The sequence below is a fragment of the Hyperoodon ampullatus genome (genome assembly GCF_949752795.1).
Source record: "Hyperoodon ampullatus genome assembly, chromosome: 4".
Lineage (NCBI taxonomy): Eukaryota > Metazoa > Chordata > Mammalia > Artiodactyla > Ziphiidae > Hyperoodon > Hyperoodon ampullatus.
Genome location: NC_136917.1, coordinates 65478054 through 65501124, shown reverse-complemented (window position 1 = coordinate 65501124; position 23071 = coordinate 65478054). Strand labels below are relative to the sequence as shown.

Below are 23071 nucleotides of genomic sequence, written 5' to 3'. Positions count from 1 at the left end.
GTACAGTAATTCCCCAAGAGGGAACCCAGCCCTGGAACCAACCATAAGTAGCCATGAGGTGCAGCTGCCTTCCCCTGCCAGGTGTGAACAGGATCTCCCTGATGGTGTTGACAGGGCTCCTTGGGCCCCTCTTCGGGGAAGGAAGGGGGACCTAGAACCATGGCCTCATGGCCTCCAGTAGGAGAGCAATGGGGAGCTGGCCCTCACCTCACCTTTCTCAGCACCCAATTCAGAACTCCTTTCCTTGCTCCATTCCCCAAAGAGACTAGGCTTGACCCAATACCAGGGCCAGCTTCATGGTCATCAACCCATGCAGTCACACAGGACCCCACACTTGGTTTTAATGCTCTGCTATTGACGTCTTGAAATTTTTTTTTAATAAATTTATTTATTTATTTTTGGCTGTGTTGGGTCTTCGTTGCTGTGCACGGGCTTTCTCTGGTTGCAGCGACCGGGGGCTACTCTTTGTTGCGGTGCACGGGCTTCTCATTGCAGTGGCTTCTCTCGTTGCGGAGCACGGGCTCTAGGCACGTGGGCTTCAGTAGTTGCAGCACGTGGGCTCTAGAGCGCAGGCTCAGTAGCTGTGGCACATGGACTTAGCTGCTCCGCGGCATGTGGGATCTTCCCGGACCAGGGCTCGAACCCGTGTCCCCTGCACTGGGAGACGGATTCTTAACCACTGCGCCACCAGGGAAGTCCTGACGTCTTGAAATTCTTAATCATTTTTGAACAAGGGGTCCTGCATTTTCAGTTTGCACTGGGCCTGCAAATTAGGTAGCCAGTCCTGTTTACTACCTTTGCTCATGCAATGCCTGGCTCCACATCTAACAGCCTTCCTCTCTCCTTTCTTTCTCTAAGTGCTATCTATCCTGCCCAAAGGCAATGTCCTGACAGAAAAATATTTTTAAAAACACAAAGGAGAGCACATTATCTTTGGAAGAGCTTTTCTGCTTGACTGCAGATGGAATGGTGATGGTTGATAATGGACACGTTAACACCCCTACCAAACTTGGGATTTTCTTGGCTCTGTCCATGTCTAAAGGCTGTGGTGTGGGGGAGATCTTCTGCCCCTAGTCCTGGTGTCACATTCCTTGAAGAAGTGTAGGGCGTAATAAACTCGTTTTGTCTGGCCTTTGGAGTTCTTGTCCAAAGCGGGACATGGGTACAAGGTTAAGTTCTGAGGCCCAAGTTGGTATTTACTTGCTATGACTTCAAGCAAACACCAGTCTCAGAGCCTAAGTTTACTCTTCTGCAAAATGGGTTATGCTCCACATCATGAGGCGCTGGGGCCGCAATCACTAACCTCTTTGTGTGTTGGGGCAGATCCCAAGATCTTTTCTGACACTTCGGCGAGTGATGTTTTTTTTTTTTTTTTTTTTTTTTTTTTTTTTTTTGTGGTACGCGGGCCTCTCACTGTTGTGGCCTCTCCCGTTGCGGAGCACAGGCTCCGGATGCACAGGCTCAGCAGCCATGGCTCACGGGCCCAGCCGCTCCGCGGCATATGGGATCCTCCCAGACCGGGGCACGAACCCGTATCCCCTGCATCGGCAGGCGGACTCTCAACCACTGCGCCACCAGGGAGGCCCGCGAGTGATGTTTTAGAAGTGGGTGGTCATTGATTCAGGTACGTGTCTTGTCTACCCCTTCTGACCTGTGGCCTGGCAGGGCACATGAATCTGGCCATACAGTTTTGGAGGGTTTGTGCCCTTTCCACTGAAGCTTATTCAGGTACCCCAGTTGAAGCAACACTACTCTGGGTGTGGTTTCAGACTTATCCTCAGTTGTGCCTGAGGGGTAGAGAGCAGAGTTTCTGGTCCACGTTGTTTTTCTTCTGCAGAGCTGTGCTTGGGCGTCCCACCTGTAACCAGCATCATGAGAACAAGCAGAGGCAGATTTATGAATCTTGTTATTGTCTCCAGGATGGGGGTGTTCTCAAAGACATTATCCTCAACATCACAGAGTGGCCCCTTTGTGGAAGGAAGTATATAGGAGAGTCTTCTCTCAGGTCTCAGGACTCAGAAAAACTGAGCTTTTGCAGAATGAGTTTATCACTTTGCACACCGTGATCCTGAGAGCTGAGATGCTGGGATATTCAAAGCCAGATTTCAGGGCTTCCCTGGCAAGCAGACAGGCCTTTGGGCAGGACAGCCAGAGGTCAGTCTTACCCCTGGCTTGGTTATTTTGTAACCCCTCCTCCCCTGAGATTTTCATTTGCCCGGATTCCCTTAGCTTTTTGTTGTACACATTTCTCTTGTATGTATCCTTATAAATGGCCTCTCTCTGCTGCAGATGGGACATGATATAAATATGTGAACTCATTTATAAATCTATTTCAGGGAAGTTGTGAGGATTAAGATCTAAATTGCTTTGGGAATGTCATGGGAGCAGCACCACTGCTGAGTGGGGCTGGGATTGGGTGGGAGGCAGGGGATTTTTCCTATAGTCTGGATCATCTTGCCACACACGGCAACACCATGACCACAGCCCCGAAATACTTATTGGCACCACCTGCTTGTTTTTTAATTAATGAAAGCTCACTGAACACACTGAAATTTCTGCAGCCTCCCCTTGAGATTTTGCTGAATTGACTTAAGAGCTGGAAACTGAAACTCTGCCTCAGACTCTCATTCTATGGGTCCACAAGCAGGGACTTGCTAGGGCTACCAGAGCCCACGGGCCCTGGGGAATGGGAGGGACGCACTTCTGTGAGGGCTGCATGGGAAGGAGGGTGGAGGAGTGCAGAGGGGAGATAAGGAGCACTGGAGAGGGGTGGGAACCCCACCCCTAGCACAGTGGAGCCCCGGATCAGGCCCTAAGTGTGGCCTACGGTATAAGTGGACCAGGGAGCACAGGGTTCTCTGGAGGATTCTGTTCAGAAAATATAATCACAGGCCCCTGGGGACCACGTGCACTTTTCAACAAAGTAGAGGAATCTTTTACAACTGGATCGTGTGACCATGCCCTCTACCCTGCCCTGCAGGCATTTCAAACACCTTCCCTCCATGCAGGGATGCCTTCTGAAGCAGAAATGGCCTCTTTGCTTCATACCGCTTCACAGCTGAGGGGTAGCCAGTCAAAGCCATGCCTCAGCTCACTTCTCAATACACGATGTAAGCAGGGCCAGAGGTATCACCCTCCCTTTCGGAAGAGGAGGGTGAGCCTCAGGCAGGACAGTGACTTGCCCCAGTAAATGGTAGCGTCAGGAGTCAACCCCAGGGCTGCGAGGCCTATGCCCTTTGCATAAAAGTGACAGCCTGGCACAGGGGAGGAGAGCCTGCCTGGCTGCCATGCTATGCCCTTGGAGCTGGGCTGGAGCACTGGGCTCACACTTCACGTTCTCCCTGGCAGTGGAGTCTGGTGTGTGAGGATGATTGGAAGACGCCCCTTACTACCTCCCTGTTCTTCGTAGGCGTGCTCCTCGGCTCCTTTGTGTCTGGGCAGCTGTCAGACAGGTAAGGGTACTGGGCGGGAGGAAGGGTGATTGTCAATTCACTGCCTGTCTTGGGGTTGGACTGAATTTAGGGTATTTTCACCCAGAGAAAGGGAGGCCCCTTAGGCCACCAAGTGAGTGATAGGAGGAACCATGATGTCCCCTCTGTCCTCTGCCCTCAGCCCCTTGCGGGGACCCATTGAAAAGTGGAGCCCTTATATCACCAAACTCCTCGAAAATATACACTGCTGCCTCCCCACTGCCTCCCCACCCCGCCTCCCCACCCCGCCCCTAGCTCTTGGATGCCTTGTGATCTATCCACAACCAGCCATAAGCCAGAGTCAGGGCCAGACTCGGGGAGTACCCTTCCCTAACAGTGCACCCACCTCTGCTGTGGGTTAGGCCCCTGGCTGGACAATGGGGCCACAGAGCTGACCCAGGCTGCTTCTGGGCCTTCTGGGGCACACAGTCAGGAGGAGACAGCATCGCAGCTCTGGGAGATATGCCCTCACTGGCCCTTGAACATTCTTGGGTACCAGAGCAGGGAGGTGGGAGTGCTCAATGGCAGTGCTAGGGAAGGCTTCCCAGAGGAGTGGCTGCCCCTCCCCCAGTCATGAAGCCCAATGGGACCCCAGACCCAACAGACTGAGAACTGAGTTTGGAAGATGGGGTGGGAGACTGTTCTGCTCATACCTGTGTTCCCTTCTAGCCATTGGACACTATCAGAAAGTCAAATTAAAACGCTTATAAAAAAAAAAAAAGACTTAAGCCAACTATAGTGTCATTAATGGACGTTGCTGGAAGCTACACTTTCCATAGAGCAGTGGTTCCCAATTTGGGATGCACAGTAGAGTCACCTGGGAAATATTTTTAAGTCCCAATACCCAAACTGCATCCAATTGTCTACATCCAGACGATAAGCATGTTGGAAGGCAGGTGCTGGCACCGGTATTTTTTAAAGCTCTCTTGATTCCGGGAGCAGCCAAGGTTGGAAACCACTGACATAGAAGGACTCTTGGTTCTGGATTGATAGAATTCTCATGTTGTTGATATTAGATGTATCTGCAATCTGTATTGTACTCACATTCCAGAAATATGGTGGCAGCTTCTACCTATGACTCCTTCTAAAGAGTAGATTTCCACATGGTCCTTGGCATAAGCTGCTCTGTGCTTTTGAGATATGGTGCCTCTACAGGAGGCTCAGAATCTCATAAGTTACCTCCTGGGCAGATGGATGCCTGAGGCCTCACCAAGGAAGAACCTGGGAGGATGTGACAGGAAGAAAGCCTGTCACAGCCCTGAGAAAAACAAAGTAGAAAGCCTGTCACAGCCCTGAGAAAAACAAAGTCTGCAGCAATGCCTGACTCAGAGTTTCCACATGCCCTGATGACAGTGCTGCTGTGAACTTCATGGGCCATGTCTTGTCCTGTGCTGTACTCTACAGGTTTGGCAGAAAGACCATCCTCTTCGCAACCATGGCTGTGCAGACTGGCTTCAGCTTCCTGCAGATTTTTTCCATCAACTGGGAGATGTTCACCATGTTATTTGTCATCGTCGGCATGGGCCAGATCTCCAACTATGTGGTGGCCTTCATACTAGGTAGGAATGGCTTCTGACCCACAGGACTCCTTACAACCCTCTGAGAGGCCTAGGAAGAGGGGACCACTGGAGAGGGCACAGGCAGTGCTCTTAGCACAGAAGGAAGCACCTCATCTCATGGGCTGTGCTTCCAAAATGTGATCAGCCTCGGGGATATATGTGCTGGTGGTGGAGGCTCTAGCCACAGGTGCTTTGATGCGTCACAGGCAAGACAGGCACGCACAGGGAGCCAGCTCTGTGCTGGGCCCTGAAATGTGACAATGAAGAAGAGCTGCAGCTGGTAAGAACCAGCCAGGTGATAACTGAGACACATTTCAGGAGCACAGGGCTCGTGAGAGGGACAGAGGAGGAGATCTTGAGGGAGAGACAGCCTAGGGGTGTCTTTGATCTGAGCTATGAAAGCTTGAGGTTTCTGCCTGGGCTGGGGCTAAAGAGTGTTCCTGGCAGCTGGGCGTGGCCCATGGAGGTACTTAGGGTAGTTGATGTGCCCAGTACACAGGTGGAGGAGGCACGTGCAGACAGGAGTCCAGTGCCAGCCAGCCATCGTTGGGCAGATCTGGCCTCACCCCTAAGTCAGAGCCCACCCCCAGAGCATATCAGCTGCATGCAGGACAAGCCTTACTGCTGAGAGCAGTCCTATCTCCTAGCAGCACCCTTGCTTCTGGAATATCAGGCTGCATGAGGGGGACTCACAAGCTAAAGGTCGTGAGGAGGCCCCCAGGGCCTTTACCAGCTTTTCCTGGGAGGCAGCAGGGTGAGCTCTGGGCAGGTTGATAAGGGTCATCCGCCGGAGTGAGAGTCCCCAGCAGGCTCTCTGAGCCTACCTGCTCCCTCTGAGCAGGTGAGAGAAAGGGAGATGGGGGCACATCTGGGATAATAGACACCAATTCCCATAATCTCCAGTGTGATCATATTTCCTTGTTGTCTGTCCCAGTTTGTCCCTATTGTCACAGTGTAATTACCAATAGTGCCCCTTTAATGTAAGTCTAATGATTCTTCTTGTCTCAAAAGTCTGAATCTAGTAAGATGATTCTGGTCACGTTTGAGATTCTGGATGACTCATTGGCTTTTGAGATCCTGTGTTCTCTTAGTTGAGGATGTGTACACCCTGTCACGTTGCCAAGATGGAGCTGTTCAAATTCCACTCCTTTAATCATTTGTAAAGAGCCCCTCTCCACAGGCCCAGCCTCAGTGTCTGAAGAGGGAGGAGGGGAGGGTATGCTGAAGCCACAGGGCCCCAGCGGAAGCACCCTCTTCAGCAGGCCACAACAGGATGGGGCCTCTCTCCTCCCTGCAGAGGGAAGGAGGGGAGCAAGATTTTCTTAAAGAGGGTCATTTGAGGAGAGGACCCAGAAAGCTTCCAGCCAGTGGTACTGGAAACTGGAGATGCGAGGAATTCAGGACAGAAGTTATACCTCCTGATGCCTGATGGCCCCAAGGACACAGGGCTCTTGGACACAGCAGAGCCTGTTGTTCTCATGGTTTAAACCCTGCAGATTCCATGTTCCTTTTGATGACCACCCTATACCTGGAAAGCCCAATGGGTAGCTTTGCTTGGGCCAGAACATACCAGAGACTAAACAGAGGAATCTGCCTGACGCCAGCAGAGCCCTTTAGGAGGACCTAAAGAATCACCTGAAATGGAAGGGCACAAGGTAATAGTGAAGCCAGAGAAGCCCTGTCATTGGAATCAGGAGCCAGGTGGCGTCTGTGCCATGCACGGCATCCCCCAGGTCCTGCTGAATGGCAGCATTGAGACCTGCCTTTCCAGGGGCAAAGGGTGCTTCTGGAGCCATGGAGCCTCCCCAGTGTGAGTGGATGCGGCCAGGAGAGCCCACCCCAGGCCTCCTGCAAGAAAGTCCCTGCCCAGCTGACCTTGCCACTACAACCAACTTCCCTCCCTACTCCCCGTGATGAGACGAGTGAGAAAGCCAAGGGGAAAGTAAGATCTGTAAGATCAGTCAGAGCCTAGATGTACAAGCCAGATCAGTGGGTGGGACACTGGGTATAGCAGGCTCCCCATCAGCCTGGTCCAGGGCTGTGGTAGGGTGCTCTGGGAGCCTCCCTGGCTATAGTGTTACTCTACTGGGCTCTGCAGGAAACTGCTGACTTTTGTGCACTGGTATGAGCCTCCTTATACTGGGCTCTCAGGCCTGAATGTTTCAGAGTGTCACTGAGAACCAACCTGCCCCCTGGAGCAGCCAGACTTGCTCGTCAGCGCCTGGGGTAGGGTGGGGTGGGGCAGACTCGGCGGAGGCTGACTTCTGGCAGTACAGCAGTGCTCTCTGGTGTTCCAGGACTAGCATAGTCAAATTCTGGGTTTTATTTAACCAAAAGAAACCTAAGCTTTGGATCCGGTCTGCGTTCTGTCTGGGCCTTCCCTTTTGCCCTCTGGCTCTAGGGAAGGGCTGGCAAGAGTCTGTGGTGATAATCTCCCGTTTTAGGGGTCTTAACATTAATTCAGGAAGCTGAATTACTCCCACTCTCAAAGCAATGCGAAAATGGATCCTCTCCTTGCTCTGCTTTTTAACAATTATAAAGCCTGCCAGAGTAAAAGGAGACAAGAAAAAGAAAGGAAGGAATGGTGCTACTTAAAGGAACAGAACGCGGATACACCTGGAAGTGAGGGAGCTGCCAGAATGAGGCTTGTTCAGGAGGAACTGACCACTCAGGACCAAGGCCACTGGCCCTACCCACAGTCTAGCTCCCCCTCACAATCTCCTACTGTTTCCCAGAAATAACGCCTTTGACCTGTCCACAGCCTCTGGGTGAAATGCCAGCGGCATCCTCCTTTATCTCTCATAACCAGCTGCTTGAATTTATTTTGTCTCCTCCTGATCCATTAATTCAGTATTTTCCCAGTATTTCTAACATCAACCTCCTCTGCAATATTTGTTCCAGCATGCTGAACTGTTTAAAGTTCTGCTTCCTCTGAGGTCTAAATGTATTCTTCCTTTTGATAAGTACATAACTGATGGCATCTTCCTTTATAACTTTGGCTACCCGGAAGCTCAGGCTGTATCAACTATGCAGCCTTTATCAGCCACACAGGTTTTTTTTTTTTTTTTGTGGTACGAGAGCCTCTCACTGTTGCGGCCTCTCCCATTGTGGAGCACAGGCTCTGGACGCGCAGGCTCAGCGGCCATGGCTCACAGGCCCAGCCGCTCTGCGGCATGTGGGATCTTCCCGGACAGGGGCACGAACCCGTGTCCCCTGCATCGGCAGGCGGACTCTCAACCACTGTGCCACCAGGGAAGCCCAGCCACACAGTTTTTTAATGGAGATATCATTTGAATACCATAATGTTAACTCTTTAAAGGTGTATAATTCAGTGGTTATCAGTGTATTCACACAGTTGTACAATCATCAACTCTACCAAACTCCAGAACACTGTCATCACCTGCCATTAGCAGTCACTCCCCCACACTCCTCTCTCCCCAGCCCCTGGCAACCACTAATCTACTTTCTGTCTGTGTGGATTTGTCTATTCTGGATGTTTCTGATAAACAGAATCATACAATATGTGGCCTTTGTGACTGACTTCCTTCACTTAATGTTTTCAAGGTTGGTCCATGTTGTAGCATGACTCAGTATTCCATTGTATGGAGATGCCACATTTTGTTCATCTCTTCATCAGCTGATGGACAACTGGGTTGTTTCCACTCTCTGACCAATTTGGAGAATGTTGCTATCAACATTTGAGTACAAGTTTTTTGTGGATCTGTTTTCAGTTCTCTTGGGTATGTACCTAGGAGTGGACTTGCTGGGTCAGGTGGGAATTTTATGTTTTACCATTTAAGGAACTGCCAGACCGTTTTCCAAAGTGATCCATTAAATATTTTTGTTCTTTTCTCCAAGGCATAGCTTTTCACCTTTCTTTGTATTTTACTTTAACGTTACCATTATTTTATTTTTTTCAAATTATAAGCTACCTCAAAACCTTCAAGGGATGAGGTGGGATATAAATACATTAAAAAGATGCTGAAATTTGCCGGCAGCCCTTGTTTGCACTGGACTGTGTGAGGGAAGAACCGGGGGGACCCAGGGAGGAGGAAGGACTCACTCCTGTCTGTCCTCAAGGGGCTCACATCTGGTCGGCAGAGGCAGCCATTGCAGTTGTTATAGAGAACGTGGGTCATGGCCTAGGAGTGTTGGGAGGAGCTCCTATAAATTTTCTGGGCATATGCAGAAATAGGAAAGGTTACTTTTAACTAGAATGATCTGTGAAAGTTTGTAGAGGAGAGAGAGGAAGCAAGGGAATGTCTGCTGTTTTGATGAGAATTCGGAGTATTTTCCTGGGAGCAAAGAGAGGTTCTGCTGTCTTCCACCAGGTCTCTTGGTCAAAGGCACTGTACTTTCCAACATTCCCCTGACATCTGGCACATGTCAACTGTTTGACCAGGATGAAAGAATTAATTATTCCTGAGTACCTACCACATGCCAGACACTTGGCTAGGCCCTTTATCTACATTATCTCAGGCCTCATAATAATAGCTCCATGAAGTAGGACTTATCAAAGTCACTCTAGTAGCAAATGAGCATCAGGGAGCCCAGGCTCTGCACATGACTAATGGAGGCCACTCCTATCCTAGGGCCCTTGGGTCCTACCCCATATCCTGGCAACTGCACCACAGTCTTGTTTCTTTTTTTTTTTTTTTTTTGCAGTATGCGGGCCTCTCACTGTTGTGGCCTCTCCCATTGAGGAGCACAGGCTCCGGACGCGCAGGCTCAGCGGCCACGGCTCACGGGCCCAGCCGCTCCGCGGCATGTGGGATCTTCCCAAACCGGGGCACGAACCCGCATCCCCTGCATCGGCAGGCGGACTCTCAACCACTGCGCCACCAGGGAAGCCCCACAGTCTTGTTTCTTGAGCTGGGGTCTGCAGACCTCTGTTGGTCATTCATGGAGTGGCAGGTCCTGCCTCCAAGTGAAATGGATCCAGTGGTTCCTGGGCTGACTACCACAGAAGGGCCCTGATCAACATGGTAGTAAGCCTGGCACTCTCTGAGTCACTCCCTCTTGGAGAAAGTGCTCAGATTCTGGTGGTGGTGACAGGCAGTGGGCAAACACTCCTGGCCAAGACATGCCTCTTTGGCTTAGATGTCAGAGTCTCACTCCCAAGTGATACTCAGAGGCCCAACCAGACCAAGACCAAGTGGGCTTTGTCCTAGGAGTAAAAACCTAGGGGGTAAAGGAGGCCAGGACAAGGATCCCCAGTCAGCGGAGCCAGAAATCACCAGTCGCCTATCTCACTGCCAGCTGAACACATGGAGTTTCTGGCACCTGCAGGCCGTGAAACGTCTTCAGGAAACAGGACTCCTCTCCCAGTGTCCCTCAGAGGGGTCTGGTTGGCCTCTAGTGAGTTCAAAAACCAGCCCAGGTGGGGAAAACACAAATCCTAACTTCTAAAAGTCAGGTGTGGCCTCAGCCATCTCCCACATGTCTCCACTAGGACCTCAGTTGAAGGACTGCTTGACAGGGCCAAGGCTTTGCTCCCAGGTAATTTTTTTTCCTGGACAGTATCCACAGGTCATACTGATCAGGCTTAAAACCTGGCTGTCCCACTTAGTACATATGTGTGAATTTAGGCAGTTTGCTTCAACTCTTTAAGTCTCAGCTGATAATGTGTAAAATAGAAGTAATATTAGTTCTTATATATAATTGTTGTGAAGATTCAAAGAGATAATATATGTAAACACTCAGTCTGGAACCTGGCTCGAAGTGCCTACTCAAAACACTGCTAGCTATGAAGATGATGATGAAGATGATGATGATGGTGTTCAAGGCAGGGTGATTGTCTAAAAGGTCAGTGAGCAGGAAGTCGTGCTAACAAGGAGCTATTCAGGTTTGTGCCATCTGTGTTGCTCCACAGAAAGGCAGAGGGGTAGATTTATGAAGCTTCTGTCCCCCATGGGTACTCTGCAAAGTTAGAACAACTCTGTTCTGGCCTGAGATCCAAGCTTAGAGAGGGAGATTATCCAAGAATCCAGTGGTGTAACTTCTCTCTCTTCTCTCATCAGGGTCATGGAAGTGTGAGGGAGCTCCCTTGGCCTCATGAGTCTACAAGATTCTCACTTGGTCCTGGGCACTTTCTCTTTTCCACAGTCACATCCTCTGCTGCTTCACCTCTGGATCTCTGCTTAGGAATAAATCACCCCCTATTCATTCTCATGTAATAATAATCACAGCCGAAGTGTTTAGAAACCATGGCATGGTGAGTCTTCTTATGGAGTGGTAGGAAGGTCATTAATGAGGTAAGAAAAGATCTGGAAACAACACTCCCGATCCTGAAAGAAGTCTGGCCCTATTCCTGGAAATGAGCTTAGAGGCTGAGAAATGCCCTGGGTGGTTAGGGCTGTTGTCTGCAGTCCAGGTTATGAGGGGTACACAATCCTGGCCATTTCTATCAGTCTGGCTTTTAGAAATGGCTGTTCAAGAGGGAACCACTGGCACATCTTCAGTTATGCTGAGTGAAGAAGAAGAGAGGTGAGGACAGGAATAGGTAGGAGGTGAGAAAGGAAAACCAACAGAAGTAGTAATTTTACTGCTTCTCTAGAATTAGCCCTTAATTCCTTAGCCTGGGTTCAGGGCATCTAAACACGATTGAAAAACTCTCTCTTGAAAGCCAAGCCTGAATGACCTTCGAATGATCTATTTTGTAATTTCTGGGCTACTTCTCGGTAGTGGTGGGCAGATCTCAAACAAAAGACGGAGCTGTTGCCATTGGCCAGATCTCCGCCCTGGGGCAGAAGACCAAGAGTGAACTCTGGGTAAAGGGCCTGGAGTTTTGTGACAACAGAAGGAGCTTGTTCTTGGACTCCCTGTCTCAAACCAAGCACTCCAAGGAGCAGGCAACATCTCTGGAAGAAGTGGGGCTGAGCGATCCAGTGTGGTGCTGAGCAGAGCAGGAGCCTTTCCCAGAACAGGGCCGGATGCCAAGCAGTCTTGGACCTTTGTGGTGTTCTGGGAAAGCTCTGTGAGCTCCTTCTGTGCGTGGACAGCTCCAGGGCTGCCTCCTGCCAGGCGGGAAGAGCAGCTTCTTCTTGTCTTTCATTGGGCTGTATGGACTGTGACTGCCTGGGCACAGTGTAGCTGCAGCAGAATTCAGTCCTGGGTGCTGGGGCTCTGCTCTGTGCACCTCCAGAGCCAGCTGGATCCTTTTTATCATTTCTCAGGGCTCAAGGGTTGCTAAAGGTGTCCTAACACAACTCAGTAACTGAACTCTCCACTGTTTCCGAGAGACCCGTGTCTGCTTATTTACAGTGGAGAATTGTGGGAAAGGCTGAATGCCCCATAATCCACTCGCCCTCAGAAGAGCCCCCCCACCCCCCGCCCTGGTCTCCTGGGACACCCTTTCTGCTCCTTACCCCAGGGCTCTTACTTTGGAAATGTGGCATCCTCAGAAGAGTTTACCTCTTAGGGCTGGGTGTGATGTTCCTATGACATGAGGAAGCCTTTAAAAAAGAAAATCTGTGGCTCCTTTAAAATCTCATGAAAACTCATCCTTCTATGAGGTGGTAAGTCTTGGGTCACGTCCCACCTTCCTCCACCCTGACCACTCCTGCTCTGGGCCATGAGGCAAACACCTTTTCCCTTTTCTAAGTGGTTATGTTTTAAACTCTAACTGCCAGGTAATGATGTAAAAAGCAAATATTAAAGTGAGTTAAAATGCTAATACTCCTCCCTTGTTTTGAACAGGAACAGAAATTCTTGGCAAGTCAGTTCGTATTATATTCTCTACGTTAGGCGTGTGCACATTTTTTGCAGTTGGCTACATGCTGCTGCCGCTGTTTGCTTACTTCATCAGAGACTGGCGGATGCTTCTGCTGGCGCTGACGGTGCCGGGGGTGCTGTGCTTCCCGCTGTGGTGGTGAGTGTGGCTCCATCCCAGACAGCCCCCTGCTGCGGGCCAGCAGCCTGGAGCCCAGAGCCTGGGGCTGACCATGGCGTGGGCTTGCTGATCTCACTGGAACGGGCTGGGGCCTTGAAGCCCAGAGACCGTTTGGCTCTTTGGGGTGGGCCTACGTGCTGGGGTTTGATTCCCCACCGTCCCACAAAGCACCATTCTCAGGAAACCCAGTCCCCCTGAGGCTCTCCCCCCGCTTATCTGTTACTGGTGGTGATTGTTTGTGGAGATGGTCTGTTGGGTTTTGTTATTTTTAACTCTGCCCCCCTGCTCTTCTGACACTTTTCTCTTGCTAGGAAATCTTGTTCTCCTCATGGCTACAACTAATGTAACTTCCTCAAACTTCCCTGTCGCGTGATGATTTGCGTCTGAGTGTCACTGTTTATCTGCTTTGTCTTGAAGCGCGAGAGAACTCCTTCTGTTTAATGAGTTGTTAGAGAAAATGGTCTCTTCTCTCCTCTCACTACCCTTCAACCAAATTTTGGCACGTCAGTGTGGGAATAACAAAGTGTTGAGACACTGGCCCCAGTTTCACCCAGTATGGCTATGGGGAAGATTTTAGGTGAGAGAACAGATTAAGAATGATGGAATAAGGTCACAGCCATACCCTTTTTGGGGAGGGATTCCCCATTTCTTTGATTTTTCCATATTTAAGCAAAAGGAAAGGGGATTTTTCCCATTATTGGGTCTGGCGCTCTCTCTCTCTCTCTCTCTCTCTCTCTCTCTCTCTCTCTCTCTCATTAATTAGTCCTGGTTTGGTTTCATGATGTCAAAATCAAATCTCCCAGCAGTGACTGGTTTTACTGAACTGCTTTATCTCTACTGGCTCACACACAATGAAAGTTTCTCTGATCATTTTTTAGAGCTCAGAGGTTAGACTAGCCCTCGTGGTTGCCCTGTCCTGTGGACACACTGCCTGAGGAAATTTCCTAGAAGGGCCTTCATCTTGCTGCAACTGTTAGGCAGCTGTAGAGGCTGACAGGTAGTACATCTTGACCTTGTTGGACCAGATGGCTCTTGTTAGACCACTCCAAACTACTGTCCTTTTATGACCTCTAAGACTGCTATGATTTACCAGTGCAGATTCTTGGCATGGGTGTGTATGGGGGAGAGAGAACACTTTTTTTTCTTACTTCCCTAGAATTTGAGAGACAGTGTGTTAGAGGTTAGATACTATTCTGATTTCCTGACCCAGTCTGAGAGCAGGGCAATTTTCTGGAATGAGAATCATCAGCAGCTGCAGCATCATCATCATTATCATCATCATACCCTCTGTCCCTCTCTCCACAACCCCCCTGCTAACTGAATTTATTTTAAAAGATGTCTTGTCCTGAGTCTCTCAAGACACAAGACAAGATTATTCAAAGGTTAGTTTCTGCCTCTTCAAATGAATGATTTTAGTAATCTGTGTTCTTTGGCTTTAGTTGTCCCTTTGGCATAAGAGACCAGTACTTTAAAAATATGTTATAGTCAACTTTATTACTGTATGATTCTACCAGAGAGAGAGAGAGAAAGAACAAAAATAGAAGGGCCCTGACTGACCGTAAGGGATTAGTAGGGATTTTAGTTTGTGGGGCTTGGATCTTTGCCTCAGAACCAAATATCACAGCAAGGAACAGCTCTGATAGGTCAGCCTCTTGAGTTTCTAGAACGGAAGGTCCATCCCACAAGGAGCTGCCTTACTCTTGCCCTGAGAAGAGTTGTTCCTCTATTGCCCATGGGCTAGTTGGTAAGTGTTCCTAGCTGTGGGCACATTGTACCAGGGACAGGACTGCCCCAGACAGAGGGCAGCCCGGGGCCAGGACAAAGATGCTGAGTGCTTGTCCTAAAAGTTTAACAACAGTTTTACCATTTTCCTATAAAAATAAAATAGCTTTCTTTTGAACATCTTGTCCTTGAAGGTGGGACTTCCTGAAGCAATGCCCGTCCATCCGGGTGGGCTGGGATGATATGGGGATTGCTTTGAGCTACTGTGACCTCTGCTGCCTACTTAATATGTAATATAGACTCTCCAGCAACACCCTTCCCCTGTTCAATTTGAATTAAATCTACCAAGAGGCTATAGTGTACAACCTTATTTGGCCCTCCACTAACTTGGAATGATCAGCTAGACTTAATTCTTTATGCACCAAGAAACCATGGCAATTCAAAAGTAGAGATCACAGCAATCCTGAGTACAGAGGGCTGAAAATGGAGCCACTGCAGGTTGTTTGGGGATTTTTTATGTCCCAAATTTCCTTTAAAAGGCTTGGCAGTAAGTGATCACAGGTACAAATGGACTATGTGTGTAGTGGGTGGGGAAGGAGCCCATAGGTGCAACATGGGGAAAGCTTTACAATATCTAGCTGACTAAACGTTAGGAACCTGAGACCAGTGATGGCACTCAGAGCTTGTAGTAAGAAAGGTAGGATATTTCTAAGAACAACCTGGTTGGGGAAAGATACCTCTCAGAAGTAGAAGTGCCCATGCTGTATATAGTGGCTGTGGGGTAAGACCTCTAATTCTTCACTAATACAGTTGCCAGTAGCCACATGCAATGATTTAAATTAAAATTAATTAAAAGTAAATAAAATATGAAATTAGTTTCTTCAGTCACACTAGTCACACCAGCTCAATAACCACATGTGGTTAACGGTTGCTGTATTGGATAGCGCAGATACAGAACACCAGTGAAAGTTCTTTTGGACAGCACAGCTCTAATTACTGAACCTGAGTGGCCTAACATCATCACAGTTGCTACAGGGACCAACCAAGGGATATATTCCAAAAAATGCAGACTGGGTTCATTTTTCAACCCATGTGCTTGTAGTAGGCTAGGGACGGAAGCTGGGGGTTGGCTATTCGATATGTTGTGTTTTGCTCTGAGATAATTCCTGTTGAGGCTTTGGAGAGGCCTATTAATTATAGGAGGACTATATCTGCTACATATAATTTATTTTCTAGGATAACTTAATACTGATGAATAAGTAAGGAAAACAAGAGCTGGCAGAAGATGGGCTAAGCAATTCTGAGAAATAAAGATTAGGAAAGAATAGAAAAATTAAATAAAGTATAATAAAAATAAATAGAAATAGAAAAATTAGGAAAGAATAGAAGTCAACCATGTTTGAGCATCAGTTAAAAATGTGGATAGATTGTGTAATAAAAAAATATGTTTCTAACTAACACAACATTGTTAGTCAACTATACTCCAATATAAAAAAATTTTTTAAATGTTTCTAGGCATTAAAAAAATAAGACCACATTGGCTGTGGTCTGGTTTGGGTACTCACTGAGCTGAGAATCTGTTGAGAGCCATGCGGCAGCCCACAGGAACGTGTCAGTGCACTTACCTCCTCCTCTGACTGCAGGAAAAGCCCGAGAAACACAGGTGCCCTCTTTTACCCAATAAACTTGTGAGCATCACCAGCTGGGCACCAGGGATTCTCCTAGGGATAGACACACTGAAAAGATACTAGACTGTGTTTCTTTTATGAGCCACACCATCTATGAAGTTGTGGATGGTGTTCTCCAGGTGCCCTGGCTTAAACATACTCAGTTAATGTTACCCCTTATAGTGTGGCTCTGGCTTCAAGTACAACTAATGATCTGTCTTTTGATTTGATCATAACTTTGAAACTTGAAGGTGCTTTTATTTATTCCTACAAATAATGGAAATCTTTGAGGCCTCCCTCTTGATGTTCTTTAAAAAGACAAACTAGAATTTTACAAAATAAAAATTATTCGGGGGCAACTTACAGTTGATAGCATCAACCTTGCTACTGTGAAAAATTATAAAACATTCAAATGAATTTTAGGTTTATTCCTGAATCTCCCCGGTGGCTGATATCCCAGAGAAGATTTAGAGAAGCTGAAGATATCATCCAAAAAGCTGCAAAAATGAACAATGTAGCTGCCCCAGTGGTGGTTTTTGATCCTGTGGAGGTAAGGATTTGCAAATGTTTCCTCCTGAGATCAGTTATGCATTCTTTTTTTTTCAAAGTCTTCTTTATGTATTTTTTTTTTTTTTTTTTCCTGTGGTATGTGGGCCTCTCACTGTTGTGGCCTCTCCCGTTGCGGAGCACAGGCTCCGGACGCACAGGCCCAGCGGCCATGGCTCACGGGCCCAGCCGCTCCGCGGCATGTGGGATCTTCCCAGACCGGGGCACGAACCCGTTTCCCCTGCATCGGCAGGCGGACTCTCAACCACTGCGCCACCAGGGAAGCCCTATGTATTTTTTTAATTAATTAATTTATTTGTTTGTTTTTGGCTGCATTGGGTCTTCGTTGCTGCGCACAGGCTTTCTCTAGTTGCAGAGAGTGCGGGCTACTCTTCGTTGCAGTGCGTGGGCTTCTCATTGCAGTGGCTTCTCCTGTTGCAGAGCACGGGCTCTAGGCACGCGGGCTTCAGTAGTTGTGGCACATGGGCTCAGTAGTTGTGGCTCGCGGGCTCTAGAGCGCAGGCGCAGTAGTTGTGGTGCACGGGCTTAGTTGCTCCGTGGCATGTGGGATCTTCCCAGACCAGGGCTCAAACCCATGTCACGTGCATTGGCAGGCAATTCTTAACCACTGCACTACCAGGGAAGCCCCAGTTATGCATTCTTGATTATGGAATTTAATTTGATTCAATAGGTTTTGAGTGCCTATTATGTACCAGGCACTGTTCAAGGCCTTAGAGACACAGTGATGATGAAGTTCTGAGCCCTCCTCAAAGGGCTGTGGACCAATTAAGTGCAATAACATATGTAAACTGCTTAGCATGTAGCAAGTGTTGATTAAATATTAGTTCCCTTCCCTTTTGCAAGTTTATCTCCAACTTTTTATTGGTCTTGCTCCACACCATTGATGCAGCTACATACTGGCGATTTTTGAATGTCCAGATTAAGAGGGAAAAATGTGTTTGAGGGGTATTCCACCCATGGGCTCCCCACTGTACTCTGAATCTTACCAAGGTCTGCTGGGGAAGCTGTACATGTCTTTAGTCTTGCTATGTTGTCTCTAGAATCTTAAGGCCTGAGAGCACAGGCTGGAGGATTCACCCCTGTAGGCAGGAGGCCATGAGGAAAAGCAGATATTCAGTGGAAGCAGATTCTCTTCCTGCCAGTCAGTGAGGATTCACAGTGTCCTTGGCCATGCCTCGTGCCAGCTCCTAGAGAAAACAAGAAAAATTAGACACATAAGGAGCATAGAATGTAACCAAGAGTGTTAAGAGGATTAGATGGAAGGTAAGTGATGACATGAAGGAGGAAGTCCCCAAGGAGTGGACACTGTGAGCCAGCAGAGAAAGAGAGTAGAGTGTCTCAGGGCTGAAGAGGCAGGTCCAAACCAGGGAGGACACTTAGATGGATGGAGAGGATGGGGCAATGGCACTCCTGGCCAGAGGGTCAGGAACTGTTCAGGACACCTCAAGAAAACTATATGCTTCTTAGTCTTTATGCTTGCCCCACCCTCACATCTGTGCTCCTGGCCACCCCAGGACTTTGGAGGGTGGCAAGCACGCCAGTGCTCCACCCTGAGGGCTTCCTCCATTCCTGGCCTTTGCGACCTCTGACAGAAACAGATACCCTGGTGATGGCTGGAGGATTAATTACAGTGGCTATGAGCCCAAGCTCTCAGAGGGCTGCCAGGACAAATACGTCTTAATCCTTTGCTCTTCAGATCAAGAATTCCATTCCCAGCCTTGGTCAATATAACTGGATGCCTGATCCACAGGTCCTGTCTGTGCCTGGTACCACTCCCAGAACCTTCCAGGAGGACTGCTAGTTCCCAGTAGTTTATGCAGGGGCTTTCTTTGTTGGGATAACAGGGTTATACTGCCAGGGGCATGTTCTAGAGTTGTACACTCCACGTAGTGCAGAAGCAAAAAGGTAACATGGCTGTGAGCTGAATGAGGAGGTGTCTGTTTTCGGAAAGAAGGATGCTAATATTTGGGAAGCACCTGCTACAAGGGCAGGTCTGGCACTCTTTCTTCCTTTGTAGTAAAAATTCCTTCCTCAGCCTCTTACTGAACGCACATCATAGGGCCACAGAGTCATTGTACTTTATCCTGAGGAGATAAAAGGCTCCACCTCAGAGCCTTGTAACTTTTTAGTTTCAATTCTTTTTTTTAAATTGAAGCATAGTTGATTTACAATATTGTGTTAGTTTCAGGTGTACAGGAAAGTGATTCAGTTATATATACATATATTTTTTCAGATTATTTTCCACTATAGGTTATTAAAAGTTATTGACTATAGTTCCCTATGCTATATAGTAAATCCTTGTTGCTTACCTATTTCATGTATAGTAGTTTGTATCTGTTAATCCCATAACTCCTAATTTATCCCTTCCACCCTCCGTCCTTTTGCCGTTGGTAATCATAAGTTTGTTTTCTATGTCTGTGAGTCTGTTTCTGTTTTGTATGTAGATTTATTTGTATTATTTTTTTGATTCCACGTATAAGTTATATCATATAATATTTGTCTTCTCTGTTTGACTTATTTCACTAAATGTCATATTCTCTAGATCCATCCATGTTGCTGCATATGGCAATATTTCATTCTTTCTCATGACTAATATTCCATTGTACATATATACCATATCATCTTGAGCCAGTCGTCTGTTAATGGGCACTTGAGTTGTCTCCGTGTCTTGGCTATTGTAAATAGTGTATTGATAGTTTCAATTCTAATAAGCTTGATTATCTAGATTCCTAACACATGGCAAGTTAACGTCAGTAAAGTAAAAGTAAAAGAAGGAAGCCCATCAACAGCAGTATGAAATTGCCACCAACCACTGATAGCTCATATCTTTTCCTCAATGGTGCAGTAATTATAGTAATAGTTAAAATGTATGGGGCATCTACCATGGTTAAAGTACTATGCTAAGATTTATATATATGATCTCATTTAATCTTCTCAACTCTTGATTATGATACCCATTTTACAGAGAGGTAAACTGAGGCTCATAGAGGATAAATAGTAACTTGCCCAAGGTCCCCTAGTTAACCCATGTGTGTTCTGACACTGAGACAACAACAGGAAAAGTATTAAAAGCAGATATGGACCTCAAGGCAGTTTGGGGCTATATGGCGCTACCCACTCAACAGGCCCTAAGGCTCAGTGTGATTAAGGTCACCCATAATGATGCCCATGAGTCAAGGCAAGGCTATGTTAGCAGTCAGGCTTTATATAAAGAGACAGTGAAGCCAATGTTATATATTTTAAAGACTTCTGTCTAAAATGGGCCACAAACATTTTTAAATGTTATAATAAGCATCATATATTTAGATGCCCTTATTCCCTGCAAATTCCAGACTTCTGAGCATGTTCAAAGTGATGTGAGACTTACATGCATAAGAATATACTGTCATAGCCAAAGATACTTCCTCACCACCTCTTAATCTCATGGTTGTGTGCATTACTTTAACAACAGGAGCTAACCGCCATGAAACAGCAGAAAGTTTTCATTCTGGACCTATTCAGGACTCGGAATATTGGCACAATAACAATTATGTCCTTGCTGCTATGGTAAGTAATAAGAGATCTGGAAATACGACATACAGAATGTAAATATACAGCTGATTTTCTTTAATTCAGGGGACAAGGTCAAGGCCTGGGTCTTCCTGAGGCAAAATTAAAATTTTAGAATTCTAAGTTATTTGGAAAGGCTTCAATTTAATTCATGGAACTGGATACTGAAAAAAGTATCACAGGGAACAATATTTAGGTCTGCAATACTGTGACCCACAGGGAAATGGTTCCCTGCTCCTCCTAGAGTTACTGGGATTAAAACTAATGATGTCCCTGATGCCTGAAGCTGAGACGCTAATTCAGCTCCTGCTTCCAAAAGCTATACTGAAAATCAGTGAAGTTAGAATACCCTGAATCCCCACTGCCTGCTTTGGAGTTTTGATAAGCTTTTTATACTTGCTCATAGGAATCTACCGAGTGATTTTAAGGCCTAGAAATAACGAACTGACTTTGTAGGCAAGATTTAATAATGTATCTGCCAAGAAATTAGGAAGAAGACAAAAAGAACATGCCTACCCCATGATGGCAGCACAAAAAATGATGGTAATCAGAACAGGTAGAAGATGGTGGTGTGGAAGGATGCAGAGTTCGTGTCTCCTCACAACTAGGGCATCTGCCGGATGCTGGTGGGGGACCCCAACGCCCAAGGAGATGGGAAGAACCCCCAAGTGCACTGGTAGAACATGGGAGGACTGAGGGGTGGAAGGAGAAGTGGAGGCCGGACAGGACTGGTACCCCTGAGGGGTGGCTCAGAGTGGGGGAGAGGTTCCCATGCCTGAAGGCACCCTCGGGGGCTTGGATCAGGGGGAGCACACCCAGCGTTTCCCCTGCCGAATCGGCTGGGGAAGTCTGCCCAGCTCTCAGTCCAGGTCCTATGCTCTCAGAGGTCCCCTCCAGGCCGGGTTGGTCCTGGGGGTGTAGGAGGGAGGCTGGAAGAGAACAGGAGAGGCAGGTGGGAGGGACCCTCCAAGATGGGAGGAGCAAGAGAGGAGCAGAGGGTATTTGTCCTACCCACTCGAGCCCAGGAAGCCTGCTGGGCTCCCAGGTGGGTTCCCCCAACCTCTGAGACCAGAGGCGATGATCTGAGCCCCTTCTGCTCTGTTGAGCCTAAGCCCCACCCCAAGTGCCCCCCAGGGCCTTTTCCAGCTCTGTGGGTCCTAAGCATAGGCCCTGCCCACTGCCCAAACCTTGCCCCTGCTTAGGCCCCGCCCTCCACAGCCAAGGCCTTTTCCACTGTTTTTTTTTCCTCCATCTCTTTTTTTTTTTTTTTTTTTTTTTTTTTTTTTTTTTTTCCGGTACGCGGGCCTCTCACTGTTGTGGCCTCTCCCGTTGCGGAGCACAGGCTCCGGATGCGCAGGCTCCGGATGCGCAGGCTCAGCGGCCATGGCTCACGGGCCCAGCCGCTCCGCGGCATATGGGATCCTCCCGGACCGGGGCACGAACCCGTATCCCCTGCATTGGCAGGCGGACTCTCAACCACTGCGCCACCAGGGAGGCCCTCTCCATCTCTTTTTTAATATCATGGTTCTGTTTTACCTTCCAGTTGTTGTTGTTTCATCTATATTTTTATTTTTATATTTTTTCTAACATATCTGTCAGTTTCCTAGTCTAATTTTATTTTCTACTTTGTTATTGTTCTCCTTTTTTTTTTTTTTTTTTTTTGCCACATCACGCAGCTTGCGGGATCTTGGTTCATGACCCAGGGGTCAGGACGAAGCTCCTGTGGTGGGAGCTCCAAGTCCGAACACTGGACAAACAGAGAACCTCAGACCCCAGGGTATACTCATTGCAGTGAGGTCTCCTGGAGGTCCTCATCTCAGCACCAAGGCCCAGTTCTACCCAACAGCCTACAAACTCCAGTGTTGGAAGCCTCAGGCCAAACAAACAGTGAGACAGGAACACAGGGCTTCCCTGATGGCGCAGTGGTTGAGAGTCCGCCTGCCAATGCAGGGGACATGGGTTCATGCCCCAGTCCAGGAAGATCCCACATGCCGTGGAGCGGCTGGGCCCATGAGCCATGGCCACTGAGTCTGTGCCTCCGGAGCCTGTGCTCCGCAACGGGAGAGGCCACAACAGTGAGAGGCCTGCGTAATGCAAAAAAAAAAAAAAACAGGAACACAATCCCACTCATAAAAAAAAAGGGGAAAAAAATGACAGCAAAAAAATATGTCACAGACGAAGGAGCAAGGTAAAAACCTACAAGACCAAATAAATGAAGAGGAAACAGGCAATCTACCTGAAAGAGAATTCAGAGTAATGATAGTAAAGATGATTCAGAATCTCGGAAATAGAATGGAGGCACAGATTGAGAAAATACAAGGAATGTTTAACAAAGATCTAGAAGAACTAAAGAACAAACAAACAGAGATGGGCAACACAATAACTGAAATGAAAAATACACTAGAAGGAATCAATAGCAGAATAACTGAGGCAGAAGAACGAATAAGTGAGCTGGAAGACAAAATGGTGGAAGTTACTGCTGAGAAGCAGAATAAAGAAAAAAGAATGAAAAGAATTGAAGACAATCAAAGAGACCTCTGGGACAACACTAAATGCACCAACATTCGAATTATAGGGGTCCCAGAAGAAGAAGAGAAAAAGAAAGGATTTGAGAAAATATTTGAAGAGATTATAGTGGAAAACTTC

The 23071-nt window shown here is 47.7% G+C and overlaps 1 protein-coding gene across 1 annotated transcript in view; it reads left to right on the top strand.

Annotated features, from left to right (window-relative positions):
- SLC22A4 (solute carrier family 22 member 4) overlaps positions 1 to 23071 on the top strand; it is a gene marked incomplete at its 5' end in the record, with an annotated part of 47684 nt that overhangs the window by 12550 nt on the left and 12063 nt on the right. Inside the window, 5 exons of the mRNA XM_079701867.1 lie at positions 3349 to 3452; positions 4875 to 5029; positions 12728 to 12899; positions 16733 to 16859; positions 20328 to 20422. Of these exons, the coding sequence (XP_079557993.1) occupies positions 3349 to 3452; positions 4875 to 5029; positions 12728 to 12899; positions 16733 to 16859; positions 20328 to 20422 (653 nt within the window). The remainder of the gene's footprint in view (positions 1 to 3348; positions 3453 to 4874; positions 5030 to 12727; positions 12900 to 16732; positions 16860 to 20327; positions 20423 to 23071) is intronic.